A 27,503-nucleotide genomic window follows, 5' to 3' on the forward strand; every position below is an offset into this window, starting at 1 on the left:
AGAGATTCTAGTTTCACTCGCCTGAATTTGAACTACTGATTTTTCAGGCCCTTTTAACTGGTACATGTGAATTAAGAAAAAAAATTAACTTTCAAAAAAAAAAAAAAACAGGGAAACAGGGAAAGGGAGCAAAGGAAGCAAAGGAATAAACAGGGAAACAACAAATAGCATTATATGATGATAGACACTAACAAAAAATCAAAGAAGAAACCCTAATTAAGTAATTAAGTAAAAAATATATATGACTTTCTATGAGAAAATGACCAAAAGAAAAAAAAGGGAAACAAAAAAAAAACTAGCATTCTATAATAGAAAATTTTCACATTAAAGGAAAAGAGCAAAGCTGCAAAAGAATGATAGAAAGTAGAAACAAATATAATTTCAGAGAAGAAGCCCTACTTGGCTACTTGGGTTAAAAAGCCAAAATGAGATAAAATTAAACTATGTATTACAGAAAAGGAAGCAATCAGGTAATGAAAAACTCTTCAAATCTCTGTAAGAAGAAAAAAAGTAAGGCAAAAAAAGAAAAAAGGAAACGAACCCATACCTTACAGCAAAGTAGAGTATTTGTGATGGAGGCTGGGGCCGTGCTCTCGAACCTTTCTTGGACCAGAAAAAAGGAAAAGAACTCCCAAACAAATTCCCAAAAGAAAGTCTGAAAGAGGGGAGAGAAATAAAAATCCTAAATGAAAAAGATCAAGAAAAAAAAAGAAGACAGAAAGAAGGGAGAGGATCCGACTCTTACCGTTGAGAGAAGCCGCGGAGGCGAAGAGAGGTGAAGCCGCCGCAGAGGCGAGAGAGAGAGAGAGAGAGACGGCACGGCAGGCGGCAGAGATGAGAGACGAAAAGAAAAAAAAACCCTAGCTCTCTTTCTTTTACTTTTTACATTTTAGATGAAATGAAAACCCTAAGTTTTACCTTTAGTTCTAAGTTATTACCCCCCTTTTTATTACTCAGGACAACCCCTTTCGTTTTTGTCCCTTCACAAGTACGAATTTATCATTTGTTTTCGTTATTCGGTTTTTGAATAATAAAACCGAAAACCGAATTTAAAAACCGATTATTTGGTATCGAATGGGGTTGTTTGGTTATTCGGTTAACCGCAAAAAAAAATCGATGATAACCGAAACCGAAACTGATAACCAAAATTTAGGATGTTACGAAACCGAAACAACCGAACCATTTTTTAACCGAACCGAAATAACCGAACAAATTCGGTTCGGTCGTTTATTTCGGTTTAAACCGATTAATGCACACCCCTAGTTTAATTCCTCTTATTAGAAGGGTAATGATATTGACACCACTACTTTTTTATATGGGCACAAACCCCGCTTGTCTTTTCTTCAATTCTACCTTGTAGGGGTATAAAATACCCAAAAGTAAAGCCAGCGGGTGTACCTATTAAAACATAGTGTGCAAGTAAATATCATGACTCAATAATTCACATAGCGGAATGCCAATACCAAAATTCAGAAGTATTTTGCGATTTTCTAATTTTTTGCACAAAAAAAAGAGAAGGCCAGGGCAATTGAATAGAGAATATCAATGTGGTTCGGGAACCATTCAGGCTTTCAGAATATTTCGAAAAATGGTTTTCAAACGGGCATTTTCGGATTTTTCAGGTTCTTTTGCAATTGGATCTCAATATTTGGAAATTTCGGGACTCAGTTTTCGGGACACTTCAGGAATTTATTCGATTTTGGGATTTTATTCGATTTTGGAAGTTTTAGGGCCTGGTTAAAATGGGGTGTCTACAGATGCCCCTCTTTGGCAGAGGGTGCTTGTCGCACGAATGCCAAAGCTGAAGAGACAACACATTTCGATCGGCCCGAGATTTCAAATGAAAAGATACAAAAGGGATTGAGTTTTGATTGAATGACAATTCAGTAACGATTGGGATTTTAAACAATCAGGCGGAACCTACACGCATTGAAAATGAAGCTTTGAATAATCAGGCAGAACCTACACGCACTGAAAAATGGATTTGTTCGACGGAACATTCACGTACTAACAAACATGAGCACTTTGTTATGCAGAACCTTCACGCAATAACAACTGGGAAATTTAATTAGGCGGAACCTTCACACACTAACCAAACGGGAGATTTAGTTAGGTGGAACCTTCACACGGTAACTAACAGGAAAGCCTTGTTATGCGGAACCTTCATGCAGTAACAAGCAGGGAAAATTTGTTATGTGGAACCTTCACACAATAACAAACAGGGAAGCTTAATTAGGTGAAACCTTCACGCGCTAATCAATCGGGAAGAATAGTTAGGTGGAACCTTCACACGCTAACTACAAGAAAGCTTTGTTATGCGGAACCTTCACGCAATAAAAAGCAGGCAAAATTTGTTATGTGGAACCTTCACACAATAACAAACAGGGAAGTTTAATTAGGCGAAACCTTCATGCGCTAATCAAACAGGAAGAATAGTTAGGTGGAACCTTCACACGCTAACTATAGGAAAGCCTTGCACGGAAAATTTGTTATGTGGAACCTTCACACAATAACAAACAGGGAAGCTTAATTAGGCGGAACCTTCACGCGCTAATCAATTGTGAAGAATAGTTAGGTGGAACCTTCACACCTAACTACAAGAAAGCTTTTTTATGCGGATTCTTCACGCAACAACAAGTAGGAAAAATTTGTTATGTGGAACCTTCACACAATAACAAACAGGACAGTTTAATTAGGCAGAACATTCACACGCTAATCAAACAGGAAGAATAGTTAGGTGGAACCTTCAGACGCTAACTACAGGAAAGCCCTGTTATGCGGAACCTTCACGCAGTAACAAACAGGAAAAATTTGTAATGTTGAGCCTTCACACAATAACAAATATGGAAGTTTAATTAGGAGGAACCTTCACGCACTAATCAAACGGGAAGAGTAGTTAGGTGGAACCAAGCACGCTAACTACCGGGGAAGCCTTGTTATGCGAAACCTTCACGCAGTAACAAGCAGAAAAAATTTGTTATGTGGAACCTTCACACAATAACAAACAGAGAAAGCTTAATTAGGCGAAACTTTCACGTGTTAATCAATCGGGAAGAATAGTTAGGTAGAACCTTCACACGCTAACTACAGGAAAGCTTTGTTATGCGGAACCTTCACGTAATAACAAGTAGGAAAAATTTGTTATGTTGAGCCTTCACACAATAACAAACAGGAAAGTTTAATTAGGGAGAACCTTCACGCGCTAATCAAATAGGAAGAATAGTTAGGTGGAACCTTCACACGCTAACTACAGGAAAGCCTTGTTATGCGGAACCTTCACGCAGTAACAACACGGAAAATTTGTTATGTGGAACCTTCACACAATAACAAACAGGGAAGTTTAATTAGGCGGAACCTTCACGCACTAATTAAACGGGAAGAATAGTTAGGTGGAACCTTCACACGCTAACTACCGGGGAAGCCTTGTTATGCGGAACCTTCACGCAGTAACAAGCAGGGAAAATTTATTATGTGGAACCTTCACACAATAACAAACAGAGAATTTGGTAGAGGAAACCTTCACATACTAATCAAAAAGGAGATTTAGTTAGGTGGAACCTTCACACGCTAACTAACAGGGAAGCTTCGTTATGCGGAACCTTCACGCAGTAATAAGCAGGGAGATTTAATTAGGCGGAACCTTCACGCACTAATCCAACAGAGAAGCTTTGTTATGCGGAACCTTCATGCAGTAACAAGCAGGGTATGTGGAACCTTCACACAATAACAAACCAGGGAATTTAATTAGGCGGAATCTTCACGCACTAATCAAACGAGAAGAATTGTTAGGTGGAACCTTCACACGCTAAATACAGGAAAGCTTGATTGAGTGAAATTCTTTTGAAAAGATTGATAATCTCTTGAGTTTGATTCATTGATTGATTGATTCAGATTGATTCCTTTGGAAATTGCTCTGTTACTTGCTGAGAAAATTGAGAGTGCGAATTCCTTCCTGAGCACCAGACTCAGGTGATTTGTTGGGATTTTGGGTATTGACCTTTTTTTTAAAGAATTTGGATTTTGCTGGGAATTGAATGCTTTGAGCAGTTGACAGCGGACTCTCCGCCAAGTAGACTTTAGACTCCACTGGAGAACTGGCTTTTTCTGGAGAGGACTCTGTTGGAGAGTGGACTCGATTGATAAATTTGGAGGTTTAACTCATGATGTGCTCATGACTCTCTTATCTCAACTTGCTAGGAATATTTGCTTTGATTGCCTTTGTGTGTCTGATATCTTTTATGACCTGGCCAGGTCATAAAAGATGCCCCTAGTGTGCTTCGTGCTTCCAGGACAAGAGTCTTAAGGAGACAGAACAATGATGGTTGAAGAAAAGATGCTTTGTTCTATAAAAGCCTGATTTTGCACAAGTTTTTTTCTTTGGTATGGAGAGAGAAGGACAATGGCCCTACTGGCTGAGTCAGAGAATCCTTTCTTTTGCAGTGCTCACTTTTGGAGGCTTGAGGTCTCTGGCAGGTCTGAACAGGATGTATCTTGCCCCTTCTGATACCTAAACCAGGATTTGCTCCGAATTTGTTTTTCTTTGGAGGGCGTGTTGCCATTCTTCCAACGCCAGTGACTTTGATTGCGAAGGAAAGGGAAGACGAACAAAAAGGAGGAACAGATTTTAAAGGACTTAACTAAAGAAAACCCTTATTGCTCTAGGGACTCCACTCACTTTTGACTCACCATTGGATCTTATGTGTTATTTCTTAAGGGTATGGCCTAGCCACTTTCAGAGTATTTCGAATACCGTGTTAAGAGGCACTAATCTCCTCCTTCGGTATTTCCGTGATGGTTGTTATCTCATTTCGGATTGCTCGTTTTCAATGCCCCTAGTTTAGAGGAGTATCAAAGTAAGCTTGCTGGCATTACTTGGAATCCAAGATTTTGCACTGATTGAAGACTGTTTCTCCATCTCACTGATTTGTTTCTTATAGGAAGTCATTGTTATCGACCATTGAGGATTTGACTTGCTCCTTGAGGGAAGTCATTGCCATTGATTAGATTACCTTTCCAGGTTTTCAATCTGGCGGACCCGCTTGCCCTAACTTTTGCCTGGATCGCCCTTTCGTGTTTTCGATCCAACGAGCTTGACACTCTAACTTTTGCCTAAGCCAACCATTTGGTTGTCGACTTCGCGGGTTAATGACCATAACTTTTGCCTAGACCGCCCTTTCGGGTTTTCAGCCTATCAGGTCTTCAGACTCTATTATTTTTTTTATTTTTATTTTCCTTTTGTTCGCCTTGAACCTCTGCTTGTTGAACCAGAAGGACTTTCTAGGTAGGCTTGTGTTGAAAATGGATGGATATTTCTTTGGTTCTTAGGATTTCGACCAAATCTGGTCTAGCCAAATTGCCCACGTACCCCAAAAATGTAGGATCAAGTCCACGTAGTTCGCTTTGAGGTTTGGCAAAGAATGGTTTAGCTTTTAGCTCAAAAGTTGTAAGGACATAATTCAGCTTTTATTCTAAAGGTTGACCGAACCTGGCAAGCCAGGTTGCCTACGTACCCCTGAAGAGCTGGGGATCAGGTCTGCGTAGTTCAGATCAAAAAAATGCCCCTGGTTTGTTGGGTGTGTGAAAGAAATGTTGATTTGTTAAGGCTCAACGGAGTTTGCGAAAGAGTTTTCCAAACTTTGGGTTTTCTGGCCTTGACGGTTCAAACGGCCAAGGATGGCCTTTTGGTGTTCTAGCGCAAAAGCTTAATTAGTGATTGAGGTTCAACATCTTTGAATCTTTTGTTTCTCATTTTTTTGAGGAGTCTGGCGGCATTTCTAAGCAAGACTACACTTGTGTAAGCCCAATGGTTCCCATGGATTCAATCATTCACCTTACCTTCTCGTTTTGATGCTAGCAAACCCAAATTGATTAGCATTTATGGAGTAATGTGTTGCTTTGATGTGTTGTGTTCTATACAGGAATTTCACATGTCAATCGACATTACACAATTCATCTCAACACATGGCTTGCGGATCGACACACACAATAATCAAGGAGCTTGCACTCACAGTAAAGACATCACCATTTGGAGATGTTCAAGTCAAGAAGCTCGAGATGAAGATCCCACAAGTTCCTTAGGAAGTGTCAAGAAGAAGCTTGGAGATGAACCAACATGGTGACACCTCACGTACCTATCAACATGTCTTGAAGATTGGAGGGAGTCACAAGAGTCAAATCAAGTTCAAGATGTTCACTCGCAAGTCAAAGAAGTCCAAGAAAGTGCCAAGGAGCGAAGACATTCCAAGACGACTCAATGGTATACTTTTTAGAATGTATTTAGAGTTCTCTTGATTTCATGTAAATTGTTCTTTCAAAGGTTTTCAAATGGTTTTCATAAAATAAGTTTTTACATCTTTGGAAACTATCAACACACCCAAAAACCTAGGACTAAAGCCCAAAGACCATAGCCCAAGACCCTGAACTTTCAAAAGTTAAAATGAAATTTTACACAGGGTAGATCGACCGAGGTGTCCAGGGCGATCGCGGAAGCAGTGCTGGAAATCCAGCACTTACATTCCAAGAGCGGGCAGGTCGACCGGGTAAGTCGAGCGACGACGGATATGTTTCTGTCGAAACAAAAAAATCCAACATGGTTTGGGCGGGCGACCGCCACAGGGTCGGTCGACCACTAATAATCTTTTGAGCCGAATTTTTATTCAATCAGGGAGACCTCGCCGGGCAACCGCCATTGGCTTGTCGACCGCTACGGTTTGAAATTTGAAAATATATATGAGAGCCAGATTAGGGTGGGCGACCGCCGTACCTCGGTCGACCGCGTCGGTCTAGCAAAGTAGCCGATGGAGCTTCTGTGGCTTGACTTTTTTAACACAATTAGTTACTGTTTTGCCCCCAAATGGTCATATTTTCAAATGGGCTATATATACACCGTCAAAGACTATCTAATCAACCTTCTAGCAAATATTTTTACATCTATTTGAACCAAAACTTTCAAATCCAAGGTTGTATCCTCTTCTATGCTTTGAACTTGTGATTCTACGTTTATCAAGAGGAACTCCGTAGGGCTTTTATATTTTATCTATTCCTTGGAGTGTTTGTGAGCTATTTCTTGTTGTAATCCTCCTATCAAGAGGCAAAGAGAGAGTTCTATTTTTTATTTTTTCATTTATATTTGAGGGTCTCTGATTCGGCCCGGTAAGAAAGGAAAATCTATTGTAAGAGGGAGTGTCCCCTCGCAAGGCTTCATGCAGAAATGGTTTGTTCTCTTTGGAGATTGGAGAAGGTAGTGTATGGCTTGGAGATTCGCCATTGAAGAATATCACCTTTAGTAGAGCACTCAAGGAGGGAAACTTGGAAGAGTGGAGTAGGTTTTGTGATAGACCGAACCACTATAAAATTGTGTGTTCCTTATGGCGTGGCTTGTCTCTTCTCCTTTCATTTACACATGTTGGTGATTGGTAAACTCTAACCCTAACTCGTATTTATGTTTTAATTGAACAAGGGTTAGTGAATGCATGATAAAAAAATGTCCAAACCCTAGCTTTCTATTATGCTTATTTGAACAAGGGTTAGACTAATAATTGCTTAATTAGTAAATCAACTTTAATAATTCACCTAATTAAGCCAAGATTTTTTAAATAGCCAATTCACCCCCCCTCTTGGGTTGTTACACTTGCATTTCATTTGGTATTAGAGCTTATGCTCTTAAAGAGATTTTTAATTTTAAAATCTACAAGAGAAAAGATCCACGACAATCCAAATGGATTTTGAGAAAGGTCGTTCCGCTTTAATTCCTCCATCTTTGATGGAACGAATTATGGAGCTTGGAAAGTGCAAATGCTATTCTATCTCAAGTTCATAGATTATGACATGTTGGATGTCATTGAAAATGGGTTTTTTTTACCAAGGAAATGTACTAAAAATGATTTAAAATTAGTTTTCTTGAATTCAAAGGCAATGGTTTTATTATGTTGTGGTTTAACGTCAAAAATCTTTGAGAAAATTTCAACATGTTTAAATGCAAAAGATATTTGCACCAAACTTGAAGATATCTTTGAGAAAAATGTTTGTCTCTTTTCAAATGATAAAATTGTTGGACAAAAAGAGACTTCACAAAAATCTTTTGCAAATGAAAAGTCTTTCAAACATTCAATTTCCGATTTGGAAAGTCAAATAGATAATTTGAAATCGGAAGTAAATGAAAGTTTGAAAAAAAATGAAAAATTAAGTCAATTAAGTAAATTTTTGATAAATAAAAATGATGACTTAATTCATAGATGCAATGCCTTTGAGAAAGAAAATAAAAGCCTTGAAGACACAAACATAGAATTAAATGAAAATATAAACTTGTTTGTGAAAATGAAGAACAATTAAAAACTAATTCATCTCAACAAATAAATTGTCTTAAAAATCAATTGAATGAGATTAAATTAGTTAATGAAAAACTCTCTATAAAAAATAAAAGACTACAAGAAGACAAAGACAAACATACATGTTCATATTCTCACTCTTGTAGCTCTATTGATTCTTCATCTACCAAATATCATTCTTGTAATTATTGTGGTAGATTAGGGCATCACAAATCTACGCGTAAGCTTAGATTTGTGAAATCAAACAAGTTTATTTTCACAGATGCAAGTTTTTAATTCATAGATGCAATCCCTTTGAGAAATAAAACAAAAGCCTTGAAGACACAAACATAGAATTAAATAAAAATATAAACTTGTTTGTGAAAATGAAGAACAACTAAAAACTAATTCATCTCAACAAATAAATTGTCTTAAAAATCAATTGAATGAGATTAAATTAGTTAATGGAGAACTCTCTATAAAAAATAAAAGACTACAAGAAGACAAAGACAAACATACATGTTCATATTCTCACTCCTGTAGCTCTATTGATTCTTCATCTACCAAATATCATTCTTGTAATTATTATGGTAGATTAGGGCATCACAAATCTACGCGTAATTTTAGATTTGTGAAATCAAACAAGTTTGTTTTCACAGATGCAAGTTTTTAATTCATAAATGCAATGCCTTTGAGAAATAAAACAAAAGCCTTGAAGACACAAACATAGAATTAAATGAAAATATAAACTTGTTTGTGAAAATGAAGAACAATTAAAAACTAATTCATCTCAACAAATAAATTGTCTTAAAAATCAATTCAATGGGATTAAATTAGTTAATGAAGAACTCTCTATAAAAAATAAAAGACTACAAGAAGACAAAGACAAACATACATGTTCATATTCTCACTCTTGTAGCTCTATTGATTCTTCATCTACCAATTATCATTCTTGTAATTATTGTGGTAGATTAGGGCATCACAAATCTACGCGTAAGCTTAGATTTGTGAAATCAAACAAGTTTGTTTTCACAGATGCAAGTTTTTAATTCATAGATGCAATGCCTTTGAGAAATAAAACAAAAGCCTTGAAGACACAAACATAGAATTAAATGAAAATATAAACTTGTTTGTGAAAATGAAGAACAATTAAAAACTAATTCATCTCAACAAATAAATTGTCTTAAAAATCAATTGAATGAGATTAAATTAGTTAATGAAGAACTCTCTATAAAAAATAAAAGACTACAAGAAGACAGAGACAAACATACATGTTCATATTCTCACTCTTGTAGCTCTATTGATTCTTCATCTACCAATTATCATTCTTGTAATTATTGTGGTAGATTAGGGCATCACAAATCTACGCGTAAGCTTAGATTTGTGAAATCAAACAAGTTTGTTTTCACAGATGCAAGTTTTTAATTCATAGATGTAATGCCTTTGAGAAATAAAACAAAAGCCTTGAAGACACAAACATAGAATTAAATGAAAATATAAACTTGTTTGTGAAAATGAAGAACAATTAAAAACTAATTCATCTCAACAAATAAATTGTCTTAAAAATTAATTGAATGAGATTAAATTAGTTAATGAAGAACTCTCTATAAAAAATAAAATACTACAAGAAGACAAAGACAAACATACATGTTCATATTCTCACTCTTGTAGCTCTATTGATTCTTCATCTACCAAATAGCATTCTTGTAATTATTGTAGTAGATTAGGGCATCACAAATCTAGGCGTAAGCTTAGATTTGTGAAATCAAACAAGTTTGTTTGGATAAGAAAATATATACTCCCACAAATAAACTTGATTGAAACCAAAGTGATTTGGGTTTCAAATTTGCCCATTCAAACTATTCATTGAATATGTTAGTGTATTGGATTGAGCTTAGTTATTATATCATATATTTTCTCTCTAGATACTATATTTCAATGTTGGATTTCATGTATCTAGATTGCATGTGCTTAAATGATATATCATTTCATAGTTGAGCTTAGATACACATCATTATACATGATTTAATAGAATGTATATTTGCCAATAGAGCTTAATGATCACATCATATTCATACTATAGTCTATAAGTAAAACAATGTTATATTTATCTTAGACTATATTTTGTGCTTTATTGAATATCCTTTAGAAAAATCCATCTAAGTGCAAAATCACATCACTTGTGCACTTAGCATCCACAATTAGAAAGCTTAACATGTCAAACTTTGCTAGACATAGATTAAACATGTGTCATTATCCATATCTAGCAAAATCCATCAAACTCACATCCACATGAAACATCCAAGTGAAACATTCACATGAGCTTAACATAGAAGAAAAATATAAATAAATTTTTAGGTGTCCTCACATGTCATATGGATCAAGTTTGCATGTCCATCATGATCCCATAGAAGAGAGAAAAATAGGAGAAAACTAGATTGACTACAAAATCCCTTGAAAAATTCTTAAAAATTGGAAACAAGGGTATACCAGTCGACCAAGCCTCGGCGTGCGACCGCAGTAGGCAAACAGGAGAAAATAAAAAGAAACAAGTTAGTTGCGGCGGGCGACCGACCTTCGGCGGGGGACTGCAGATGGTCGCAAAGGCAAAAAACAAAATGGACAGAAGGGTCGCGGTGGACAAGCGCGATATCCCGGTCGACCGCGAATGTCGAAAACTGGGTTTTAAACCCCTTCCGCCGTTCATTTTATAACTTCCGCGGGTACTCACTTCTCCTAGGTTTTTCACTCCTCTTTGCTCTCAAGCCATTTTCGACCAAGATCTGCAAGCCCAAGGGTTCCCATGGGTTAATCATTCACGTTACCTTCTTGTTTTGATGCTAGCAAATTAAATTGATTAGCTTTTATGGATTAATGTGTTGCTTTGAGGTGTTGTGTTTTATACAGGATTTTCATATCATAATCGTCATTACATAACTCTTCTCAACACATAGCTTGTGGATCAAGAAAGCATGGAACCAAGAGCTTGTACCTACATTGGAGGCATCCTTATTTGAAGATGTTCAAGTCAAGAAGCTCAACATGAAGATCATACAAGTTCCCAACATGTGTCAAGAAGAAGCTTGGAGTTGAACAAGCCATTGGTGTCTCCTCATGCACCCTCAACATGCAGTGAAGATTGGAAGAAATCATAAGAGCCAAGACAAAGTTCAAGATGTTCATTCAAGCTAAAGAAGTCCAAGGAAGTGCAAAGAGCAAAGACATTCCAATAAGACTCAATGGTATACACTTTAGAATATAGTTTGGAGTCCTCTTGATTTTATGTTTAAATGCACTTTCAAAAGGTTTTCAAATGGTTTTCATACTCAACTCTTTACATCTTTGAAAACCATATACACACCCAAATATGTGTTTGAAAACCTAGGACTTAAGCCCAAAGCCCCTGGATTTTAAAGTTAAAAATAAAATTTTACTCAGGGCCGGTCAACCAGGCTATACCGGGCGACCGCGCGATGATACATGGAATTCCAGGGCATCTCGAAATTTATCGGGCTGGTCGACAGGGGTGATCTGGGCGACCGCAGATTCGTTTTCTTGAAATCGAGAAAACATCCAGGTTGGGCTTGGAGGTCGACTGCGACGGGTCCGGTCGACCGCGATAGTGTTTTTGAGCCGAATTTTTATTCAAACAGATTGCCCTCACCGGGCGACCGCCATAGGGCCGGTCGACCACGCCGGTATGAAATTTGGAATTCAAAAGGAGAGCCCGATAAGGGCGGGCGACCTCCGTGCCTCGGTCGACCCCGCGACCTGAAAATAGAGCCGTTGGAGCTTGCGCAGGTTAACTTTTTTAACCCTGTAATTTATAGTTTTACCCCCAAACGGTCATATTTCCTTGTGGGCTATATATACACTATCAAAACCTTTCTAAATAACCTTTTGAACCTTTTGCAAGATCAAACCCTATCTTCTTGAACTTAAACTTTTACATGAAAGGTTAAACCTCTTTGAACTTGTATTTTTATATTCTTTCAAGAGGATCTCCACAGGCTATACATTTGTATCCATTCCTTGGAGAGTTTGTGAGCTTTCAAAGTTGTAATCCGCCTATCCTAGAGGCATTGAGAGTTCTTATCTTTTAATTCTTCATTTGTATTCGAGGGTCTCCAATTCGGCCCGCTAAAAAAGGTGAATCATAGTAAGAGGGAGTGTGCCCTCACAAGGCTTCATGCAGAAAGGGTGTGATCCCTTTGAAGGAAAAGTTTGTGTACGCTTTGAGATTCGCCCGTTGAATAATCTTACATTTTAGTGGAAATCCCAAGGAGGTAAACTTGGAAGAGTGGAGTAGGTCTTGTGATAAACCGAACCACTATAAATCATGTATTCCTTGTGGTTGCTTCTCTTCTTCTTCTTCTTTTGCACATTGGTGATTGGTAATCTCTAACCATATTTGTGTTTATGTTTTAACTTAACAAGGGTTAGTGAATGTATGCTAAAGTAAGAACATGTCTATTTGCTTCTTAGTACTATATTTACTTAGGCATGTATTTAGTTATCTAGGGGGAGAAAATATTTTTACAAAAAAAAGGGGGGATTTTCACATGTTTTTATCTTTCCCCATTATTTTTTATGTGACTAAAGGGGGAGAAGAATGGTAAATTGATTATGTTTATGCATGTGTACTTAACATTTTATTCTTCATGCATATAATTCCTCTAGTCACCATGTTTAACTCTACCTTTGCTTATCTTGTGCTCATTGTATAATCTTAAATTTATCATGCATACATTCTTCAAACATAAATATTATAATAAGCATATATTGAAGGGGAGGCACAATTTACATAATTGTTTTATTAAGGGGAAGCCTCCACCCCCATAATCAATTTAGGTTTGTCATCATCAAATATGGGGAGAATGTAAGCCTAAGAGTACATCACACACATGTTTTGATTATCAACAAACCCAAATTGATGGTGGTTAGCTAATGACTTCTCTATTGTTGTGATTTAGACAGGTTTCATTCATGTCAACACTTGAAGCTAGAAGATCAAGGGCGAGTCTTGGAGAAAGTCAAGTCTTGGTGGTCATCCTTCAAGCCGTATGGTCTATCGAAGAATCAAGAGAACCACAAGAGCAAGAACAAGTTTGAAGACTATCTCAAGACACGATCAAGAAGATTGAAAGCAAGATAAGACTCAAAGTTTATTTACTTTAGAATGCATTGGAGTCCTCTTGGCATTTAGTGTTTGCATGATTTAGTGTTTTCAAAACTCATTGAAACTTATCTTTACAACTCATAAAAGGTATTTGAAAACACATATCTAAAGCTAAAGGACCATGGCCCAAAGTCCCTTGAACCAAACTTTCAAATCAAGTTTTTTAACATAGCGCCAGTCGACCGTGGGATGATGGCTGGAAATCGAGCATCTCCTGAACTTAGGCGGGCCGGTCGACCGAGGTCACATGGTCGACCGCGGATGGAGTTTTGGAAATACAAGAACCAGGAAGGTCTTGGCGGGCAACCACAATCCCACGGTCGACTGCGGAAAGTTTTTGACCCGAAATTTTCAAATCAACAGATAGCTCTTGGAGGGCGACCTTGCTAGTCTGGTTGACCACGCCATGTTTTGATCCCAAATTTTTTATCAAACAGACTGCCCTCGGCGGGCGACAGCGGCAACCCCGGTCGACCGCGACGGTTTAAAATTCAAAAATAAAAATGAGCGCCCACGATAAGGGCGGGTGATCACCGTAGCTCACTAGCTCGGTCGACCGCCCCGGTCTGGCAAAAGAGCCCTTGGGGCCTGCGCAGGTTACTTTCTCTTGACCCAGTATTTACCAAATTGCCCCCAAACGGTCATAAATGTGTTAGTGCTATATAAACCCCATTAAAGACTTTCATTCCAACCTTTTGAACTATTACTCTTGAAACCCTAGAGCTTTATCTTTCAAAAATCAAAAGGAATCTTCTTCTTCCCCTTGTGCATTTAAACTTGCATTCATTACTTGTCAAGAGGATCTCCCCAAGCATTTAGTTTCAATCATTGGGAGAGTTGTGAGCTTTGAGAGTTGTATTTGCCTTAAAGAGGCTTGAGAGTTTTCATCTTTTCTTCCTTATATTTGGAGTGTTGCAAAGAGGAGTTTCTTCTTTCAAGGCGGTGTGCAACGAAGGAGAACCTCCTCGGAGGCGGATTGTATACAAGTTCCCTTTGTGGAGGTGGACTGTTTGTAACGCTTAGTGAGACGGCGTAATGGAGTCTCACCATAGTGGAGAAAATTCCAAAGAAAGACTAAGTACTTGGGTAGTGGAGTAGGTAAAGTTGTGACCGAACCACTATACATCGCAGTGTGGTCTCCTCACTCTTTCTCTCTTCTCTTGCTTGTGGTGTTGCGGTAACTTCTTTCCTTTACTTGATTATAACTTGAACAAGGGTTAGAACTAATTAGGTTATTTCACATGCTCTTGTAGTTTTAGAAGAAATTTTTTAAAAACACTAATTCATCCCCCTCTTGTGTGTTGCCCTTTGGGATTTCAGTTTTAATAGACATATGACTGTTTGTCGGAAAAGAGTAAAACTTAATCGCATGGTGGATTTCTGGACTGATCTCTTTACATGGTTGGAAAGTAAACTCGAATACGAATCCAACGAATCAAGAATCATCGAAATCCGATGAGCGGTTTAAGAGATGATTTTTCAAAGTTTGGTACAAGTTGTTGGAATTTAGGAAATTAATTTCGAAATTTGATTTTGATTTTTGTTTCTCCACCCCGAAACGATTTGTAAAGCCTATAACCCAGGCATAGACTTATCAAATAATGTCTTGGGGTATATGCAGCATTATCAGATCATTGAGAAAGCATTCGAATAACTATATCCCACTCAAAGTTACTCGAAAGGTCATGTTATCCGGATTGTGTTTCCGGTATGGAACAATTTTATTTTTCGATAATCAAACGATTTTGTTTTCGTGTAAAATTTTGTACGCTGATTTATTAAACCATATAAAAGTGTTTTATGATGTTTCTAATTAAAATCAGGATGGTTGTGTGTTAATCAAAATTGAATTAACCCGTACTTGTGTAAATTGATTGATATTGGTGAAAGATGGGCAAAAGGGAGATTAGACCTCACTTCATGCATGAGAAGCATGGTATTTCGACGGATGATATGTTCCGATTTTTTATATTATGGTTTTTATATTAAAGTCCGCAATGTAATTTAATAATTTTTGTTTTAAAGTACTCCATCTGGGCAGTTGGGCGGACGACTGGTTTCCCATGGAGATTGATGATGACGTATAGATTATCTGGATTAATGTAGGACACTACCCAGTTTATATTTATTTGTCCAAGTGCAATTGAGGATGATATCATTATCTTGGAACTCAATCAATGGATCGTGGATACGGCAGCATAGGAATGCTCCAGATTGACTAGCAGATAAAGGCAGATTCGATCCAACCAAAGAGGGACGCACTTGCTGATGTTGCTGATTTTATTATGCTTCATTAAATGAGGCAAATCTGATTACACTTCTTTGGGAATTCCCTTTGAGGCAAGCGAAGTTCCCCTTGTGCTGTTGCACAAAATTGCCCATAATTCACCATCAATTTAGCAAGATGGTGTTGTAGGGATTTCTTACTAAAATAAGGTTAGTGGGAGAATCCCTATGATTTAAAATGTCAAATTGGGTTTCATGGATGGTATGTATTTTCATGGTTTCTTTGTTTGCTTTTCATGTGATGGATGTCGTGGTTTGGTTTGCTCTGTAGGTTTTACTTTTATGTAATGGTTGCCTAATCAAACATACACAATGATAATTATTACTCATGTTAAAAAACCCTCTTAATAATATTAAGTTAATAAACGAGGTTAAGTCGGAAGGATAAGACCTCGTGACATTTCATAGCCATCTAACTGTTGACTAGTCTAGGAAATAGGACAGTCATATCCTTATTACACATGTTCACTTACCGTGATTGTATACGGTGTAAGCCAAGTATTGTAGGATGATCCAAACTGTCCAAGTGATGGGCCATAATGTAAATAGGTTGCGCCCAAAACATCATTTCTGTAGGATGATCCTAGCCCTCCGATCTATAGATGAACTGCATATTATGGAAATCTCTATAGATGGAAGGGTATAGATCGAAGGGCTATGGAAATGATTTTTTGGGCACAACTACTTACCTTATGGCCATCGATGGACGGTTAGGATCACCGTGGTCCGTACAGTATTTTTGTTAAGAATAAGGGACTGTATGGGCTTACACCATATAAAATCTCTCGTTTGCCATCGTTTTTGCCATATAACGTCTTCTCTCGACCCCCGTGTATTATTACGTCGTTATTTCCCCAAATCGAGCTCCGTCATGGTGAAAGCCGTTCTAGGAGATGATACCCAGTTGAACCTTGCCGAGGACAGACTGTTCAACTCAGGGATCCCTACACAGGTAACTACTATCTCTCTCTCCACTTCTACAAATCCCTTATTTTCTTTACTCTTTTTTATGTAGATTCTATTAAGGGTTTGGGTTTTATATAGGTGGGTCTCATTATTGGCAAGATAAATTCCGATTTAGACCGAGGATTCGTATTTGATTTGGTTCCGACCCCACCTAACGATGCTGGAGAACCTGCTTGTTCGATCTCTGAGAGTGTTAGAGATGAAAAAAAGAAGGGGTTAAAGGGAAAATCACAGATGGAAATGTCATTGTTGGTGATTGATAGGGATTGGGTTGCGGAGCATGCTCGTCAGGTAAAATTGGAATTACCCATGTGTTCTTTCGGTCTAATTTTCTATTTATTTATTTGGGGTTTTAGTTTACATGAATGAAGTATTGGGTTCTCAAAAGTTCTACTCAAACATGCAACTAATTGTAGAATGTGTTGGGTTTTAGAAGTCCTGGTTTGGTTGATTCGTCTAGTGGAAAAAAATATTCCTGAATTGGATTTGTTGTTCTTGTATCACAGTTTTAAATTTCGGCCAAAATATTTTGTTTCAGTAGAAATATTTCGATTTTGACTACTACTGAAAAGAAATTTACTCTGTTTTGGAAAAACGGAGATGATAAATTCGCACCCCCTGTAGGATAATTCGCACCCCTTTACTGTGAATTGACGTCAAAAAGCGTAAAAAAAGGAGGGTATATGGCAGACTTTAACGCTTTTTTATGTCAATTCACTAAAGGGGTGCGGATTGTCCTATAGGGGTTGCGAATTTATCATCTCCCTTAGGAAAAATAAAAGATTTTGCCCGAAATTTCAGGATTTCGTTCGAAGCATGCAACTTTTCAGAGAAAAAAAGCATAGTGTCTATCGAAACGTTGACATGTCAATAGAAATCCTAACAAAAATAAACCCTATCGAAACGTTGACATGTCAATAGAAATCCTAACAAAAATAAACCCCACTCGTAGAAAACAGAAGAAGAATAAGATTCTTTAAGTTATTTCTATAAACGACTAATGATAAAAAGAAAAACTAGTGGTGAAGAATCTTACTTGGACTTCAGTCCTGATTTTGTAGTGGAATGTTTCCATGATTTTACAAGATTTCAGCCGAAATTTCGTACCCAAACCAAAATGTTTCTATTTTGTTGATGACCGTAATCGAAACTGAAATTTAAAACCTTGCACTTATGATATTGACTGATGCAATGCATTTTCTTCATACGAAAAGTTGTGCTAAATGGTATGAAAGGTGTAGATGATGTGAATTGGATATATTGACTCAAAGCTACTAAACAAGGGCTGAAAAGTCTTTGGATATACTGGATGGTGATTACAAAGAACATACCGAAGCTACCTGTTGAATGTAAGTCGTTCTAAAAGTCATAGTTTGGTTGATTCGTCAAGTTAAAAATAATCTTTGTTTTCAATATGATACAAGGAATTTTCTCTATATGAAAAGTTGCTGTAGTTGATACTTGTGCATAGTGCAAAATGGTATGAAACTAATCGATGTGATCTATGTAATTGTTAGGGTGAATCTCTAGCTCTAATGATTAAGTATTATGAGACTTATGACCTTTTTCATAGATTGCTTACTAGGTTAAATGTCTGGAATAGAGAAAAGCATAGGAAAATGAAGAAATAAAGTAAGGAAATAATGAAAAACCTCTGATTTTTTTATTCCTCATGTCCACGAGTGGGGGTGTCCCTTCAAGCTCGCTTACCGACAAAGGAGGAGGGTGAAGGCCTGAGAGAAAGGTTGATCGGATTTGGCATTCTTTTGATTTTTCTGAGGGCAATGGTGTAGAAGGATGTGAATTGGATACATTGACTCAAACCTTCTAAACAAGGACTGGAAACGCTTTGGATATACTGGGCTATGATTAGAGAGAAGATATCGAAACTCTGCAGAGGAGTTAGGAGATGGTGAGCTATGATTAGAGAGATGATATCGAAACTCTGCAGAGGAGTTAGGACATGGTGAGCATGATATGAGTGTTCCAGGGTCCTACCTTTAGTAGACTATTTATGCATTACGAAAGTATCAAAGTAGACAGGTTAGAGTTTATAAAGAGATGTGATATTTGTTGGCCCCATTTGGATGGATCGAATATGTAGTGTTGTGATCATGAGAGCAAGGTAAGGGAGCTTGGGAGATACACAGCCAAAGGGCCCTTGTAGAGCTCCACCAAAATCCAAATGTAACACCAAAATAAAAATGACTTATTATATATCACAAAAAAACTTAAAATAGACTTGGTGTTCTTCTCTTTTCCCTTAACTTGTCCCTTGAACTTTTGCCCTTGAAGCTTACCCTTGAATCTCTAAGCTTACAATCTCTATACAAATCACTTCATACTTATAGACCCAAGACACTCTTAAAATAGTTAAATACATTAAACACCTTATTGTAGGCCACATGAGTCCTTTAAGTATCCTAAGCAACATCATAGGAACTCCCCATTTACTGTTTGATAATCTAGCCTAGACATTAAGGCCTAGAGAAAACATACAATGACTTTTACATTTTCCACACATAATAACCATCCTAGAAGACTGCAAGGACTTCTCACAAAACCATAAACATTGATTTTGATTTACAATTTCCAATATCGTTCCTTAAATGAAATCCCAAAAAAACAATTAGAAACTTCTAATCTTCATCATGTTAATTCACTTCTGCACTTGATGAAATCTTCATCTCCAACTTTACAATTTCGCCTTCAAGGAACTCTCTGTGTTTCTTCAAATCTTTCACTTGTTATCTTTCTTCCATTAGATTGCATGATTAGCATTGACGAAGACGATAGGGTAGCATTCTGGTAAGAAATGAACGACGTCATGTGCCACGTTTTCTTCAACTTCTTTCTTTGTATATGCTTCCCCAAAAAATTCATTTAAAATACCATGGTTTCTAACTTCGACCAAGGTTTTAAAAAGTTGTCAATTGTTTATCCTTTCCAAATGCCGTAAATGGGAGGCTTGAAATTCAATTTTTCTGTAGCGTCCTTTAGAAATGCTTTGAACGAAGCTTTGACAAAATTGGTTCCATGGTACTTTTGCATAAACAAAAGTCATAATCGTTGCCTTCTTGCAACACCATCGGGATAGAAAAGAAATTTGTTATTTTTCCTGGGACATAAAAGAGGACACTTGTCTGTCCAACAAATCTCGAGAAATAAGAGAAGAAAATTATTCTCTTTCTCAAATGCTAAAAAATTGTTCCTCATCAAATGGAAACCGACAAATAGATGTAGAGAAGAGTTTCGTTCTGTATTCTTAAAATAAATTCTTAAACAAATCCTCTCTGTCAAACTTTTAAAATTTGGACCATAATCATCCTTCTAAAGTCTAAACCAAACACTTGAAGGAAATTTTACTTGAAAATTCAGTATTACAGAAAAACAGTCCACTTTGATAGACCTCAACTCTTTTGACAATAACTTTTTGTAGAAAATTCCGATTGACAATCCTTTTTTTGTTAGAAACTAGAATCTACTTTTCATTGGTATATAATATGACACGTTTTGATTAAAATAACATTTTCGGAAAAACAGAATAAAACATGCAAAAATCTTATACTGAATTTTCAACACAACACATCCTAGGCTCTGATACCACTTATTGGCCCCAATTGGATGGGTCGATTATGTTGTGGGGGGAATATTCAATAACTACTTAGATTTTTGGTGTCTACCATAAATTATTAGTTTTAAAGACGCTAAGGAGAAGATGGCAAGCCCAGTTTTCGCATTATATTATATTTAGCTTTGGGGCCGGGCTTGTAGCTCAATGGTTGAGGCTGTGTATCTCAATCTTGAGGTCCCAGGTTCGATCCCAGCTTACCTACCAAAAAACATTATTTAGCTTGAAAGAAAAAATTGAGAATTTAAAGGGCCTATAAAATGCAAAATACGAATGAAAATAAAGGTAGCACTTGTTGTCTCAATCTTGTCATTATGTGAAAGTTGCTGGTAATGCAAACAATACAAATGATGCACTAAGATGAAATAAGACAACTGTAGATACTTGTCTTGAATCGCGTGTTAAGTAACATTGATACGTGCTTAACCAAAAAAACATTGATACGAAAAAACTATGATTTAGCCGACAATTTGAATTTATTGCCGACACACGTGTCCTGCCGTGTCCGACACGACACGCGTGTCCACACGTGTCGACACTCCTTTGGACACTTTTAGTTTGTTAAATGAATACCATATTTATATTGTTACAAATTATGATAGTAATCAGTAATTTAATATGTATGTGCGTGTCACTATTTTTAGATTTTTAGATGTTGCCATGTCTGACAACTTGTATCCGTGTCGAAATCCGACACACGAATCCAGGTTTTTCTGACCTTAAAGTTCCAGGTTTTTCTTTTTAATGATATTTGAAATCCTTGATATGATGATATATTTAGAAGCGTTGATAGTTTTCTATGATGTCTAACTGTCTTCATTCAATTGATCTGAATTTTTTCCTTTTACTTTGGATATGGCATGGTTATTTGGTCTGTTGGGTGGGAGTGGGAAGTTAAGTCCATGTCTGGCAGCCGTGAATTTTTTTCATGATAAATTAGTTTCTCCAAGTGGTGAGAGAGGGTAGGGCAGGTGGGAGAAGTAGAAACTTGAGAGGGCACGAATGAGTAAAGTGTGAGAAGTGGATAAAAAACAAGGAAAAAGTCAGTCATATTTTGGCTGGAGTGTTTTTTTAATGGTTTTGGCTGGAGTGTTTTTTTTCCTTGTTTCTCATGCTTTTCTTACCCTGCCCTCACTCAGTCCCTCTTTTCCACCATCCCTCACCATTAGGTAAGCTAATATTCCAGGAAAAAAAAATTCATGGTAGCCAAACATGCACAAAATGATTCTCTCTTTTCTTTAAAATTTTATTATTGAACACTATAGATATGTAGGCTGCAATTTTGATGGATTTTTCCAATTGATTGTATTGTATGTGTCATCTATTGCTGAAAAATCCATTTTTGTATTTTTAATGATAATTGCATTAAATCAAGGCAAAATGAAAGGAACAAAGAAACTGAGGTCTTTTACCAAAAGAATGCAACAACAAGAAAATGCAAAACAAAAGAGAAAAAATTAAAATGAGTAACAAAGATCCGATTGAATAATGTGCCATCATTAAATGAGTTGCCTCTTGTTTTTCTTTGACTCTGGATTCATTATTTGTGACTTTTCATTTTGGAATCCTCATCCATTTGCGTCGCTACTGCTTTTGCTCTTGGTTGTTGGTTGATTTTAAGAAAACTCAACAACTTATAAGTCTCTTTGGAAAGAATTCCAATGAGGGCCAAAAATTTGTAAAGAAATTATATTGTCTCCAGCCCTATTTTTCCGAAGAAAATATGTCTGCACAAAAGTACAGATGAAACGACTCATTCAATTATCTAACTCATGCATTTGTGCTTCACCAAGATGAATAGGCCATGCCCCACAAATCTTCCACATAAAAAGATCCAAGATCTTGAATTTCTGGTTTTTAATTGATGATTTGGTCACTAAAAAGTCAATGGTGCAAAAATCTCCACAAATCAGGACATTTTCGGTTTGTAGTCTATCCATTCCAAGGCTAGCAAACAAATGCTATGTATCACTAAACCACTTGGCCTTACCTATTCTTTTGTTGCTGCTATTTTTCCTCAAAATATTGTATGTGGCCACATATAGTACCAATGATGTATTTGTTGTATTCGATATAAATGGCAAGAACTCTAGAAAGAATGTTATATCATTGTCATTTGTGCAATGAAACCTTTAGAAGATGCTGTTATTTGACCTAACTAGAAAACTAACCTGATTATCACTTCATTTTCATTTCTTTAATTTGTACAACATTTAAACTCTATTAGGCTCTATCTATTTTTCATCTCTAGGTGTGAAGTGGAGGTGGGGTGAAGTGGAGTGGATTGACCAAACAGGTGTTTGGTTGTCTTTCAAAAGAAAGTGAAGTGGATGTCATTATCAAAATAATGTTTCAATAGGGATGTCATATCAAAGCAGGGGTTTAGAAGGGCGTACCATTATCAAAACAGGGTTTCCAGATACATGGGCCACAAGGAATCGATACAGATTGTCTCTCCTTTCGAGAATTCACTTTCCATGCAGGGTATAAAGCTGAAAAGATGGTGGCTTTCCCGGGGTTTCCCTACGAGGAACACAAAAAGATAGCCTTGGACATGTTGGTATCTTGGGCCGAAGGGGGGACTCATCCAGTGCGATATCGTGGGCCGAAGGGAGCAGCATGGGGTCGTGGATATTAACTAATACATTGATGAAGTTGTGGATTTATGTATAGACAATTCTATTTTTTCTCTCGTCCCTAGGAGCACAAATGATTTAGCCGATATGTTGGCTAAATCTAGAGTGCGTAGTAGGGGTGGACATGGTTTGGTTCAGTTCGGTTCGGTTTTGGGGTATACCCATAACCAAACCATATGCAATCGGTTCCCAGAATTTGGAACCAGAACCGAACCATTTATCTCTGGAACCGAATCGAACCAGAACCGAACTTGATCGGTTTGGTTCTGCGTTTACCCAGGTGAAATGTATACCCAGAGTTATGCAATGTATATCCATTATCCAGTTTCTGAGCCATACAATCCAATGTATATTCTTTCACACTTTCTTAAGATAGATTATGCAATCATTAGTCTAGATCATTGTAATGTGTCATAAAAAACTTAAGACAAATGCAATCCAATGTATATCCAGTGAAACTTAAGACGCGCACACACAGTCATACAACAATGTATACTAAGATTAAAAGGCAAAGCAAAATGTTAAAGGGGGGTGAATTAAAATTTAAAAGGCAAAGCAAAACATTAAAGGGGGGTGAATTTTCTCACGGAAACGGGGGGTGATTTATCAGTTGGGGGTCGGTTCTCGGTTCCAGGAACCCAAACCCAGACCGAACCATGTACAATCGGTTCCCAATAGTTTGAACCGGAACCGAACCATATAAATATGGAACCGAACCGAACTGAACCAAATAGGCCGGTTCGGTTCGGTTCTTCGGGTTGAACCGGAACCATGTCCACCCCTAGTGCGTAGGGAACTCTTTTATATAGGGCTACCTCTGCCCCCTTAGTAATTATCTTGTTTTCTTCATCATTTAATAAAGCTGTTATCTCCTTCCCTTAGTAATAAAACTTGTTAGAGACATGTTTTGATCATTCACTATTCGGAATTTCTATAGCATAGACTTGAAGCTCTGGGATTTAATCTAGTACTTCTTAAACGTGTGCAAAATTTACATGCTTTGTAAGACTGCTTTTCTAAGTTTATTTGGTCCTTCCAGGTCTCCAGAATGCTCTTAGGTGGCATGAATGTGGTTGGGATCTATGTATGGGCAGTTGAGAGCTCGTTCAAGGCTTCAAGCACAATACTTTGGCAGGTACTTTTATCAGTCATTTCTAGGGAACTGGATCTTAATATTATTTGTCCATGTTACTAATTTGGCAAATATGTTTTTGCAAATGTCAACAAGGTTTACCTTTTCTAAGTAATGAACGTTGAGTTCCTACTTGTAACACTAGTTTGTTCTATTCTTTTAATTTACTAGAATCCATAGATATCACAACTCTTCATTTTTTTGAAAAATTACCATACAAATTCTTTTCTCTGACTTTGACATATTAACTAAAGATTTATGTGTTATCTTTGTTGTATTGATTAAAATGTCTTGTGATGCAATATGTATTTGGTAGTTGGTATATAAAAGTTTTATCCATGCAAACAAGGTTGGAGAACTCGAGACTTAGACTCAGCTTGGTTAGGAATAGAATAAACAAGGTAGAGTCAATGTGGTGACTTGGGCGAGTCAAGTTTTTCCTAAAAAAGCATTTAATAAATAAGAGAAACTAGTAAAAAAATAAAAACTTCATTAAATAGTGTGGAAATATTTGATGAACTTTTTTTTTGCAATTTGATGAACTTTTCCCTCTACCAAATAAGAGAATATAATCTCAATAAAGGCCTTCCCTAAGAGGAAATTGCTGTTGTTGGAGACAAATTTTTTGCTTCCCTTCTTCATCCATGACCTCGTCTCCTCAATCGAGCCAACTGTTCATCTCTCAGGTGAGTATGCATACGTTGAGAAGCTAGCAAATAGCATGGGGAGCAACTGACAACATCGTAGTGCCAGGAGCTGTTCTCTCACTTGGCTCAGATTGCTGGTCAGATTGCTATAACTTTGTCCTCTGTGTACACTACCCTTCGTCGTTGTCCCGTCTACCAATCTTTTTCTATCTTCTTTTCTCAAATTTATAACTCTCACTCCTTTTATTTCTTTCTTCCATATCATCTTCCTCACCATTCCCCCTTCTCTTTCACATTTCTTTCTCATCTCTCAACTTTAATGCCCATTTCATCTTCTCAATTTCAATTCCCATTTCATCTTTCTCTCTCCCTCCCTCTCTCTCTCTCCCATGTATTATCCAATAAAAACTATCTATTGCTTTTTTGTTTCATACATGGATTTCAAGTAGAGTACTTGGTATTAGGCAGAGGAGAAAGACGAAATCTTGAAGACCCCAGTGCTAGATGAATGAATCATGAACGAAATCTTTTTTCACGTCTTCTGGACGTTTTGGCGGAGGCAGTTCAATGAATTCTTCCTCCAAAAGTTGCTAGAACAAATCTTTGACCTCGTCGTTTGGGAAAGAATAGACTTTCTCTTACCTTTCCTTAACGGATTTTGGTCTTCGCTTCTATTCTTTTCGTTTTTTACTTCTTTTCTCCAACTATTTCTTTGAGAACAAAGCACTCCTGCAGATTGTGGCTGAGCAACTGGTGGTATTTGCAATACCTCGGATGATTGGTCTTTTTTCATGTCTTCTAGACGTTTTGGCGGAGGCAGTTCTATGAATTTTTCCTCCAAAAGTTGCTCGAACAAATCTTCGACCTCGTCGTTTGGGAAAGAATAGACTTTCTCTTGCCTTTCCTTAACGGATTTTGGTCTTCGCTTCTATTCTTTTCGTTTTCTATTTCTTTTCTCCAACTTTTTCTTTTCCTTTCATTTTTCGATCTTTCTCGACTTCTATGAAGGCCACTTCATTAACTTCAGGAAGCGAAATTTCATTCCTTTTCTTCTTGGGTAAGGAGGGTTGCTCCGTCTGTTTTCGCTTGAGGGTAGCTTCTAGATTATGAGCTCTAGTGCTCAATTCTTCGAAGCTTCTGATTTCAGTGGCGGACAACGGGTGCAAAATAGCAAAATGCATCCCTTTCCGACACAATTGAATGAGTTCTGAGTCTTTCAAATTAGCAGTACACCTAAGGCTCAACTTTCTCCGACGCGTTATATAATCGTCAGTTGAGTCACTTGGCCTTTACCTGGTTTCAGTGAGTTCACTAACACTACATCACTGCATCTCGTCAAGTGCTGTAAAAGTGCCTTAGAAATTCATACTGCATTTGCTCCCAGCTAGTGATGGAATTCGGCTCCAGCTTGGTATACCATGTGAAAGCTGCGTCTTTGAAGGTTTGTACAGACTTCCTCACCAAAAGAGGGCCACTTTTAGCCGAATCCCTAGCCACATAAATGAAATGGGCGATATGTACATTTGGGCATCCATTTCCATCGAACTTGTCAAATTTTGGATGTTGGTATCCTGGAGGAAATGGGATATCGTCAATGTATCTAGGATATGGTTTTTGATAGTTGAGTGGGGTTCTATATGTTGCAGCAATAACTTCTTGGACCATTTATATCACCATATCCTTTAATATCCCCATATCAACATTGGTACTGGCTTTTGAAGTTGAGAGTGTTGTGATTGAGGGTTGTCCTTTCAAAGGTGTATTTTCTACCTCTTTTTCTTCCAATCTCTTAATTCGTCAATCTCCGCGGTCAGTGCAGATTGTTCCGTAGTGCCGGTAATCATTACAGCAACTACGTGTTCATTATCAAATCCTAGCGGGGTCTGAGGCATTGATGACCTTGGTGATGGGGACCTCAACGGAGAATGGATAGGAGTTGGGGTTTGAGGAGTTGATAACTTCGGCGATTCCGGAAAACCGCTTTCAGTGAAGATTGCTTCCATGTCTCTGTACAGTGGATTTTCCCTCATTACCGATGGTGTAGATGTTGTATTTTTTTACTCAGGAGATTCCACTGCCACTACTAAATTATCTTTCGATGAAGTCCTTAAAATAATATTTTTAGCCATATTGCGAGTAATCGGGCCTGCATATTGGCCTAAGTTAGGAACTTCCATCACAACCTCTTTCTTGGCTTTGTTCCTTCCAACCCTTTGCTTCTTGGATATCTTAGGTGTTTTTGCCGAGGTTGCCGTTGAAATCAGATCTGCCTCTAATGTAGTAGTGGAAGTTGTAGTATTTGAGACAGAGATGCATTCCTTTAAGAAGTCCACAAGCGAAGATTGTTCCATGACGAAGATTGTTCCAAAGTTGATGTCCAAGGGAGGTAAAGTTTCCACATGTATTGAAAGCATTATTTTGGTCTCCGACTTTGGAAAAACACAAGTTGATTTTGGTGTTGAAAAAGGTGTACGTGTAGGGGCCATTGTTTTCCTTTCTCTCTGCACACCAAAAAAGAAAACCCAAAGGGAACATTTTATTTATTTATTATTATTTTTAGGGAACCTATCTTACTTCAAGATGAGAGGATAAGTATCCCACCGGGTGTGCCAAAAATCTGTCCGCAATAAATTTCACATGCATGAGAAAGAGAATCACACACATAAAATGCATTAAGATCAAATTTCCCTCTTGCTAGAAGAGGTTTTATTAATTTTGGT

General features: G+C 37.4%; 1 protein-coding gene across 1 annotated transcript in view; it reads left to right on the forward strand.

Annotated features, from left to right (window-relative positions):
• Window positions 1-16,571: 16,571 nt before the first annotated feature.
• The window catches only part of LOC143849315 (oxidoreductase, zinc-binding dehydrogenase family protein), a 62,364-nt gene continuing 51,432 nt past the window's right edge, over window positions 16,572-27,503 (forward strand). The window contains exons 1-3 of the mRNA XM_077358301.1: window positions 16,572-16,723; window positions 16,816-17,028; window positions 24,044-24,139. Coding sequence (XP_077214416.1) covers window positions 16,643-16,723; window positions 16,816-17,028; window positions 24,044-24,139 — 390 coding nt within the window. The 5' untranslated portion in view covers window positions 16,572-16,642. The remainder of the gene's footprint in view (window positions 16,724-16,815; window positions 17,029-24,043; window positions 24,140-27,503) is intronic.

Source organism: Tasmannia lanceolata, unplaced genomic scaffold (genome assembly GCF_043159265.1).
Source record: "Tasmannia lanceolata isolate RefF3 unplaced genomic scaffold, GAP_Taslan_0.1 ptg000018l, whole genome shotgun sequence".
Classification (NCBI taxonomy): Eukaryota; Viridiplantae; Streptophyta; class Magnoliopsida; order Canellales; family Winteraceae; genus Tasmannia; species Tasmannia lanceolata.